General features: G+C 45.1%; 1 protein-coding gene across 1 annotated transcript in view; it reads left to right on the top strand.

Annotated features, from left to right (window-relative positions):
* The first annotated feature begins 5,478 nt into the window (after positions 1-5,478).
* BAZ1A (bromodomain adjacent to zinc finger domain 1A) overlaps positions 5,479-10,375 on the top strand; it is a 134,177-nt gene continuing 129,280 nt past the window's right edge. Inside the window, exons 1-2 of the mRNA XM_077464706.1 lie at positions 5,479-5,679; positions 5,788-5,904. Of these exons, the coding sequence (XP_077320832.1) occupies positions 5,792-5,904 (113 nt within the window). The 5' untranslated portion in view covers positions 5,479-5,679; positions 5,788-5,791. The remainder of the gene's footprint in view (positions 5,680-5,787; positions 5,905-10,375) is intronic.

Here is a 10,375-nt window from a genome sequence, read left to right as displayed (position 1 = left end):
AAAAAAAAAAAAAAAAAGCGTGGGGGTTCCCCTAAATTCAATTACCAGGCCCTTCAGGTCTGACATGGATATTAAGGGGAAACCAGTCAAATAAAAAAAAAATTGACGCAGGGGTCCCCCTAAATATCCATACCAGACCCTTCAGGTCTGATATGGATATTAAGGGGAACCCCGCATCAAATTAAAAAAAAAATTGACGTGGGGGTCCCCCTAAAAATCCATATCAGACCCTTTATCCGAGCACGCAACCTGGCAGGCCGCAGGAAAAGAGGGGGGGACGAGAGAGCGGCCCCCCTCCCTCCTGAACCGTACCAGGCCACATACCCTCAACATTGGGAGGATGCTTTGGGGGTCTGTGACCCCTCAAAGCACCTTGTCCCCATGTTGATGAGGACAAGGGCCTCATCCTCACAACCCTGGCCGTTGGTTGTGAGGGTCTGCGGGCGGGGGGCTTACCAGATCCCGCCCCCCCTGTTTGAAATGGTAAGGGGGTACAAAAGTACCCCTACCATTTCACAAAGAAAGTGTCAAAATGGTTAAATAAGACAAACACACTTATGAAAAATTCCTTTATTAAAAATGAAAAAAATAAAAAAAAGATTCCAGCGGTGCTAATCCACTCTTGCTATCCAGCGACGGATCTCCGGGGTCCAACGATGGATGATCATATCCAGCGACGGGGGATCTCTCAGTCCAGCGCTGTCCATACATCCTTCTTCTGTCTTCACTCCGAAGACACTGCAGAGAGCCCAGCGCTGACGTTTCTTATATTAGGAGGGCAGGGCCACCCGTCACCTGACCCCGCCCCCTCTGACGCTGGTGAAGGGAGCCAGGGGTTCCCCAGTGACGTGTGGGTGACCCCACCCCCTCTGATGTAACGGAAACCTGCGTTACATCAGAGGGGGCGGGGTCACCCACACGTCACTGGGGAACCCCTGGCTTCCCTCTCCAGTCATTTTTTTTTTTTAATTTGACACAGGGTTCCCCTTAATATCCCTGTCAGACCTGAAGGGCCTGGTAATTGAATTTAGGGGAACCCCCACGCTTTTTTTTTTTTTTTATCAATGAATTAATGAATTGTCGGCTAATACAGAGAACACTCATTGAGTGTTCTCTGTATTACGGGGAGCCGACAATTTAGCCGCAAGTGATTTTAAAAGACTTTTTTTCCTGCACAAATGACACTTTGTGCAGAGACAGTTCTAAACCCCAGAAACATGCGCCCCTTCACAGGCATACTATAGATACCCCCAGCTACGAAATTTAAAGGAATATTACACTTTTATTGTTTCACTTTAATCATTATTAAAATCACTGCTCCTGAAAAAACGGCCGTTTTTAAAACTTCTTTTTGCATTGATCCATGTCCCCTGGGGCAGGACCCAGGTCCCCAAACACTTTTTAGGACAGTAACCTGCATATTACCCTTTAAAATTAGCACTTTAGATTGTGAACGTTCGAGTCCCATAGACTTTAATAGGGTTCTAAAGTTCACACGAAGTTTAGGTCTGTTCGCAGGTTCTGGTGCGAACCGAACAGGGGGGTGTTCGGCTCATCCCTACTTCTGATCATGTGTGCAATGCTTTAAAAGGTCCTAACAATAAAAATATAAATACACATTATTTACCTGCAAAAAAATTTGCATTATTTTTTTTGGGGGAAAAGTGAACTCATCCTTTTTGGAGCAGGTTTTTAGCAGGTGGTGAAAAAGTGATGTGTTGCCTACTTCCCTCCTGTTTTAATTGCCTAAACTCTACGCTTCTCTGCCACAATCATGTGCATTCCATGTGATTGTTTTGCAGTTGCAGTGCTACTCCAAGCATACAGGTCTCATTCAATGGGCATGCAACAGGGGTTTAATTCCTGCTGCAGCGTGTGTACTTCTCCAATTGCTGCCTTTGCAGCTCAACCACTTGCCGCCCGCCCACCATCAAATGATGGCAGGGTGGCTCTCGTTCTGGTTGGATGTCATATATTGGCACACCAGAATGGCATCTCTCGCGCACCCACGGGGGAATGCAGCCTGGCGATCGCAGCTGCATGGTATTGCTAGGACACGACGCGACCCCGGTTTCTGTAAAGATCTGCTGACTCTTTGACCATGTGATCACAGCCGGTCACATGTAAATGCAGACATGCTGTAAATCGGCTCTCCTCACCTCACACTGACAGACAGCAGCATCTCCTTGCAGGGAATTTAATCAGGGCACTCACTGATCATCAGTGCCCTGATTAAAGTAAAGCTGCAGCAGTGCCAGCAATCAGTGCCAATAAATGCCAGCAATCAGTTCCTATTACTGGTGCAGGTCAGTGCTGCCTTTTAGTGCCCATCAGTGCCTGCTCATCAGTGCTGCCTATCAGTGCCCACCAGTGCCGCCTATCAGTGCCCATCAATGCAGCATAATAGTCCCTCCCCAACAGTGTAGCCTATCAGTGCCCATCAGAAGGAAACAAGGAGAACCCCTCTAGGTGGGACTTTGAATGGCAACAGCACTACAAAGTGTATTAACTGCTTCAGATCCGTGCTATAGCCGAATGACAGCTACAGCGTGGATTTTCTTTGCCAGGAGTACGTCTATTGATGTACTCCTCTTCGCAGGCTCGCCATGCCCCTCTGAAGGGCGTGCTGTGATCACCCGAGTCAATGAGACTTGGGTGATCACAGATCCGAGTAAGGGGCCATTCCTGGCCCCTTACCAGGTGATTAGCTGTCAGCCAATGAGAGCTGATCACGTGATGTAAACAGAGGATCAGTAATCGTTTTTTTTTTCTTCTCACGCTGACAGTGTGAGGAGAAAAAAAGCCGATCACTGGCTTTTGTTTGCAGGGACATCGGTCCCGAAGAGGAAGAGCCTCATGTGCCCATCAGTACCCCCTGACAGTACCACAAATCAGTGCCCACAGTAAGTGCCAGCAATCAGTGCCCACAAGTGGCACCTATCAATTCCACCAGTGGTGCCAATCAGTGCCTCATCATTGCAACCTAGCAGTGCTGCCTATCAGTGTCACCTACCAGTGCTGATCACTGCCACCCATCAGGGCCAGCTCAGTGCCACCTATCAGTGCCCACCAATGCTATCTATTTTTTTTTCATTTCGGTCTTTTAAATTTTTTTTAACAAGGTGATTAAATATCAGCAAAAGAAAGCTCTATTTGTGGGGAAAAAAATGTTAAAAAATCAATTTGGGTACAGTGTTGTATGACGTGCAATTACCTTCAAAGAGTGACAGCGCTAAAAGTGGAAAATTGGTCTGGGCAGGATGAGGGTTTAGGTGCCCAGTAAGCAAGTGGTTAAAATGTATATTTATTGAAAAATAAGAAAAAAATCGATCATACATGCGATGATAATTAAAACATACATCGGGAATCTTCGAACTACGGCTCTCCAGCTGTTTCGGAACTACACATCCCATGAAGTATTGTAAAACTCTGACATTCACAGACATGACTAGGCATGATGGGAATTTTAGTACCTGAACAACTGGAGGGCCATAGTTTGAAGACCCCTGACATACATGAACAATTAACTATCAGTGCCACCTCATCAGTGCACATCAGTGAAGGAGAAAAAGTACTTATTTAAAAGATTTACTGACAGAAACTTTTTTTTCCCACATTTTCAGTCTTTTTTCTTTAGTAAAAAACTAAAAACCCAGCAGTGAATAAATACCATCTAAAGAAAGCTCTATTTGTGTGAAGAAAATGATTAAAAATTAATTTGGGTAGTGTTGCATGACCGCGCAATTGTCATTCAAAGTGCGACAGAGGGGGAAGTGCCATGTATTGAGGCGGTTGGGGGTGGTAAAAATATAGCTCAGCTGTGTTTTTTTTTTATACCCCCTCCTAACCCCAAGTCAGGTGTAAATGAACCCTTATGCCGCGTACACACGACTGTTTTTTTCCATCAGAATAAACTCTGAAGGTTTTTCCGACGGAGTTCCGCTGAAACGGACTTGCCTACACACGATCACACCAAAGTCCGATCGTTTAGAACGCGGTGACATACAACACGTACGACGGGACTAGAAAAAGGAAGTTCAATAGCTAGTAGCCAATAGCTACCCTTGCGTAGTTTTTGGTCCGTCGGAACAGCATACAGACGAATGGTTTTCCCGATAGGAATGAATTCCATCGGAAAGATTTAAAACATGTTCTTTTTCTAGGTCTGTCAGAATTTTCGAAAAAAAAAAAAGTCAGCTGAAGCCCACACACGATCGGAATAGCTGATGAAATGATTCCGTCTGACTTTTTCTGTCGGAAAGTCCGGTCGTGTGTACACGGCATAAGATTTACCAAAATCATGTAACATGAAGGCCTACCTGTACAGCCAAATGAGTTTGAATGCTGCCAGGCAGGCCTATACATTCCAAAGCTGTTGATAGATCTATAGGAGATATGTGGACTTGTGTTTGTTGTGTTGGGGCAGTGCGGCAATACAACACAAGGCACGGTTTAGTTTTGGTGAACTTTATTGAAATATCAGTTCCATTTCCTCAGGTGAACTCTGGAGCGATGTGCGTGAACTCCGGAGCGAGGTGCGTGAACTTCGGAGCGATGTGCGTGAACTTCGGAGCGATGTGCGTGAACTCCGGAGATATGTGCGTGAACTCCGGAGATATGTGCGTGAACTTCGGAGCGATGTGCGTGAACTCCGGAGCGATGTGGGTGAACCCCCGGAGGGATGTGGGTGAACTCCGGAGCGATGTGGGTGAACTCTGGAGCGATGTGGGTGAACTCCGGAGCGACATGGGTGAATGAAGCGTGTCTGTAGTTTTCCACAACGCACTGTGCGAGGGTTGCCAACCTCCGCAGTATTTTTTACTGACAAAACATAGAAAATTTACTGCCAGAGTACAATTTTTCTGGCAACCTGAAAAATGACAGAACTCCTATTAAAATGGAGGACAATGGATTTTTGAACAGTATAAACACAATATGGAAACCCTGACAATACACACAGCAAGTCATTTGCCTGCTTTACATTTACAAAAGTCAATGCACAGCACCACAAATTATCAGATGCTGACAGACGTAAAAGTCACTGATTTTTACAAACTGTAAATTTACTAACAGTTGGCAGCGGTTGTTTTACAATTGCTTTGTATGTCACCTTGTGGTGAAGGGTGCCAGTCACCACATACAGTGTGAGGCCTGAGGTGGAGGGGAGTCCCATGGAACAAAATAAAATGTCATGAAATGTTTTTGGTGTAAAACTTCAACCCAACAGTTTGATTTGCATTGTGGAAGGTCCAAAGCACTCCATGTGACCTTAAAAATTAAGGTCTATAGAATACTATTGCCATGACCACATAGAATAGAATATAGATCCGCCTGAGTGCAGTAACCCATAGCAACCAATTAAAATCCACGTGGCGTCTGCCTGCCACGAACAGAGGCTCCTGATTGGTTGCTATGGGTTACAGCACTCAAGGATGAGGCCTCAGGCAGAGCCTCCAATCGGAGAGGGCCGTGCTGTCAGCACACAATAGGGGAAGATCCGGATCAGCTTTCCTCTCCCGCCAGCGGCAACCGAAACAACAACACAGCCCGCCACCTCCATCTCTTCCCGCCTACCGGACCTCCTCCAGCTGCTCGCTACCGGAAGTGCCCGGCGGGACTGTCTCAGCGCGATCACCGGCGAGCTGTCTAACAGGACGAGGACTACCGGAGATCACATGGGTACCGAGCTATTATCACACCGGAGCACCGCCCTCGTGGCGGGCCTGCTCCTCTCCGGTGGTCGCCATGATAAGTTGTGTAATTGTGTGTGTTGTTGTGTCTCCTCAGTGCCATGCCGCTACTACACCGGAAACCGTTCACCCGGACCCCACTACCTGCCGATCTGGACCCGACCGAGAGACTCTTCTACTGCCGGGTCACCAACGAGGTGTTCAGGGACTACGAGTGAGTGAGAGGCCGGCCCCGGGCTTTGTTGTCCGGCCATTGTACTCTTCCCCCGGCACATGTCACTGTGTGTGAGCCGGGGACCAATCGGTCTGTGTACTCCCCCCCTATGTAATATACAGACTGTGTACTCCCCCCCCCTATATAATATACAGACTGTGTACTCCCCCCCTATGTAATATACAGACTGTGTACTCCCCCCTATGTAATATACAGACTGTGTACTCCCCACCTATGTAATATACAGACTGTGTACTCCCCCCTATATAATATACAGACTGTGTACTCCCCCCTATATAATATACAGACTGTGTACTCCCCCCTATATAATATACAGACTGTGTACTCCCCCCTATATAATATACAGACTGTGTACTCCCCCCCCCTATATAATATACAGACTGTGTACTCCCCCCCCCCTATATAATATACAGACTGTGTACTACCCCCCTATATAATATACAGACTGTGTACTACCCCCCTATATAATATACAGACTGTGTACTCCCCCCCCTATATAATATACAGACTGTGTACTCCCCCCTATATAATATACAGACTGTGTACTCCCCCCTATATAATATACAGACTGTGTACTCCCCCCTATATAATATACAGACTGTGTACTCCCCCCTATATAATATACAGACTGTGTACTCCCCCCTATATAATATACAGACTGTGTACTCCCCCCTATATAATATACAGACTTTGTACTCCCCCCCTATATAATATACAGACTGTGTACTCCCCCCTATATAATATACAGACTGTATACTTCCCCCCCCCCCATGTAATATACAGACTGTATACTCCCCCCCCCCCCCCATGTAATATACAGACTGTATACTCCCCCCCCCCCCCCCATGTAATATACAGACTGTATACTTCCCCCCCCCCCCCATGTAATATACAGACTGTATACTTCCCCCCCCCCCCCATGTAATATACAGACTGTATACTTCCCCCCCCCCATGTAATATACAGACTGTGTACTCCCCCCCCCCCCCCATGTAATATACAGACTGTATACTTCCCCCCCCCCCCCATGTAATATACAGACTGTATACTCCCCCCCCCCCCCATGTAATATACAGACTGTATACTTCCCCCCCCCATGTAATATACAGACTGTATACTTCCCCCCCCATGTAATATACAGACTGTATACTTCCCCCCCATGTAATATGCAGGCTGTATACTTCCCCCTCATGTAATATGCAGGCTGTATACTTCCCCCCCATGTAATATGCAGGCTGTATACTTCCCCCCCATGTAATATGCAGGCTGTATACTTCCCCCCCATGTAATATGCAGACTGTATATACCCCCCCCATGTAATATGCAGACTGTATATACCCCCCCCATGTAATATGCAGACTGTATATACCCCCCCCCATGTAATATGCAGACTGTATATACCCCCCCATGTAATATGCAGACTGTATATACCCCCCCCCCCATGTAATATGCAGACTGTATATACCCTCCCCCCATGTAATATGCAGACTGTATATACCCTCCCCCCATGTAATATGCAGACTGTATATACCCTCCCCCCATGTAATATGCAGACTGTATATACCCTCCCCCATGTAATATGCAGACTGTATATACCCTCCCCCCTGTATACACCCCCCCATGTAATATATAGACTGTATACTCCCCCCCCCCCGTATAGTATACAGACTGTATACTCTCACCGTATAATATACGTGGGGGGGTGTACAGTCTGTATATTATATGGGGGGGGAGTATTCTGTATATTATACAGATGGTATACCCCCCCCATATAATATACAGACTGTATACTCCGCCCCATATAATATACAGACTGTATACTCCCCCCCCCCCCCCTCCCCCCGTATAATACACAGACTGTGTACCCCCCATATAATATGTATAATATGCAGACTGTACTCCCCCCCCCCCCCCCCCTCGTATAATGTACAGACTGTGTACCCCCCCTCGTATAATGTACAGACTGTGTACCCCCCCCCCCCGTATAATGTACAGACTGTGTACCCCCCCCGTATAATGTACAGGCTGTGTACTCCCCCCCCCCCCCCCCCCATATGTATACAGCCTGTGTACTAGTTAAGGGGGAAGTCCAGCCAAAGGCTATTTTTCTTTTAGTTATGAATATGGTGAAGACTGCATTAGAGCCCCCCTGTCTATTTTTTATCAGTGTTTAAGGCTGTGTTGGAGAGATGTCCCCTTACTTCCTATCCCAATGACAGAGGCTTCACCAGAAAGGAAGCAAGGGAATTCTCCCGCGGTAACACCCAGTAGGGGGATGCTGGGGCCCCAGTCAGCTCTTTATGGCAGTTTGTATGGTGCAGATTTTCTTGGATACCTGTCTGGTAAAACTGTTGTCGCTGTGACAGCTGGACTGGATTCACACCTTTTACATTTTGCTTTATACAAAAAGGGAGAAAGCCATCAAGACTTTTACATTGGGACGCAAAGCGATGCATGTGAGCATGTCATGTCACTGTGCATTGACATTCAATACAAAGTGCATTATAACTCTGCTGACATGCGTTTAGGTGCGTCTCCATTGATTTAATTTGGAGGATGCATGGGGGGTAACTCATGAGAATCCAGCTTAGTGAGGGGGAAATCGCTAGAAGTAAAAAATTCACCTGGTGGTTTAATTCATTCCCACTTTGTCGATTCAAATCTAAAATAAATGCTTAGACATGCGTTTAGTAAAGGACAGATTTTCACACTGGAATGTAAACAAAATGAAAGGGCTTGGGACCATCATTTCTTGTTGCTGTTACTAGATCCTCTAATGTAATATGCTAGAATAAGCTCAAAGTAGATCTGTCGTAAAAAGAAAATGTTAGTTGACTGGCAGTTATGACATTTGTGGGATTGGAGGGGATTGATCTGTCATTATTGTAATTGAATAATCCCAAGTATGATCATTAAGTGCCACAATGACAGCCATTAGGAATAATGGCTGCTGACAATGAAAACAGTACAGTATGCAACTCTATTGATTTAGGGCGCTATGGATGATTGGGTAACATTAGGGGGCCAAGTGGGCGCAAACAATGAACAACGTACAGCGGGAAATTGCAATTTGACATCTTTTGCGTGCTTGTGTGAGATGAGGGAGGATTAGTAGAATTAATCTGTCTTTACTGTACTTTAAAAATGCAAAGTATAGCTATAAAATGCAGCATTGTAAAAAAGCCAATAGATAGAAAGGGTGGGATATGCAAACAATGCACAAAAGTATGACCATGAAGTGTGCCTTGATAACACAGCATTTAGATAGGACAGGCAGGATGACAACAATTTTTCATGGTTTGTTATGTAGATACTCATTTCTTGTTGCTGTTACTAGATCTTCTAATGTAATATGCTAAAATAAGCTCAAAGTGGATCTGTCTTAAAAAGAAACTGTTATGATGACCGGGATCAAGTATGGATGTCAGGACAGTCAGAGGTCATCTGATCATTAGGATCAGTTCAGTGACTCGGGGTAGGGAAGCAAGGGGAGTAGTATGATATTAAGGATTTTCCAGAAAGGACAACAATTGTAGCCTTTGCTGACAGGTTTCTTATGTCAGTGCTGTGGGACTCCATGGCAAGGTGGTTGTCGTCAGCTGTTTGAAGTCCCGTAGAGTTTGAAATGTCTTTGTTCTTGTTTTTCATTGGCTTCAGTCTCTGTAAAGTTTGTCATTGTGCACCTTCATAAAACCACAGCTCAGTAGGCATTGTACCTTCCCTGTTCTCATTCACACATGTATCTAAACATTTCTTTTTGTACTTTATATCTTTTGTTGCGACTTCTTCTTTCTGTCATTTTTATTTTTTATTTAATGCTCAATCAGATAATAAATTGCTGGATGTAACTTTTTAGAGTTTGCAATCCTGTGTGATTTCATGCTGGCCATCTTCCTCCTCTTTGTTTTCAGCAGCTTTTGTGTGAGACAGACACAATTCCATGACTGTTGTTCCCTTTGAGGAGGGCAGACATGCAGAGAGCCTGGTGCAGCTGAGTTGTTGGTTGCAGTGAAATGCATCTGAAGACACAAAGCCTGTGTGTAATCTGAGAGCTTGGCGATATGTATTGTACAACTGAAAGTTATTGTTCTGGGAGCAATCTACCCACATGTGCTTTTCTAAGTTCAAACTTTAGCATGGTCATATTTAGATATTCTTACTGCTGATTTGCTACAATCTTACAATCCATGTAAAAATAGTTTGGACTTTTTGGTAGAAGATGTTAAGCTTTTGCAATTTTTTATTTTTTTTTGCATACCATTTAATTTATGGTTGTGGCTCACGTAGTGTTTAATTGTTAAATGTAGAGGTCCCAATTTAACAGAGATAAGCCACGTGTAGACATCTAACTCTCTTATAAATCTTACAGGGTCAGACAAGGGTTTTTATGTTTTACTCCAGCCAAAACTTCCAAGTTTTGGGGAAAAAGTTAGTAATTAAGGTGTTTTTA

The sequence above is a fragment of the Lithobates pipiens genome, unplaced genomic scaffold, assembly GCF_037356315.1.
Source record: "Lithobates pipiens isolate NorthernLeopardFrog02 unplaced genomic scaffold, aLitPip1_a1.2 Scaffold_30, whole genome shotgun sequence".
NCBI classification, from domain to species: domain Eukaryota; kingdom Metazoa; phylum Chordata; class Amphibia; order Anura; family Ranidae; genus Lithobates; species Lithobates pipiens.
This window is presented reverse-complemented; position numbering and strand designations above follow the sequence as displayed.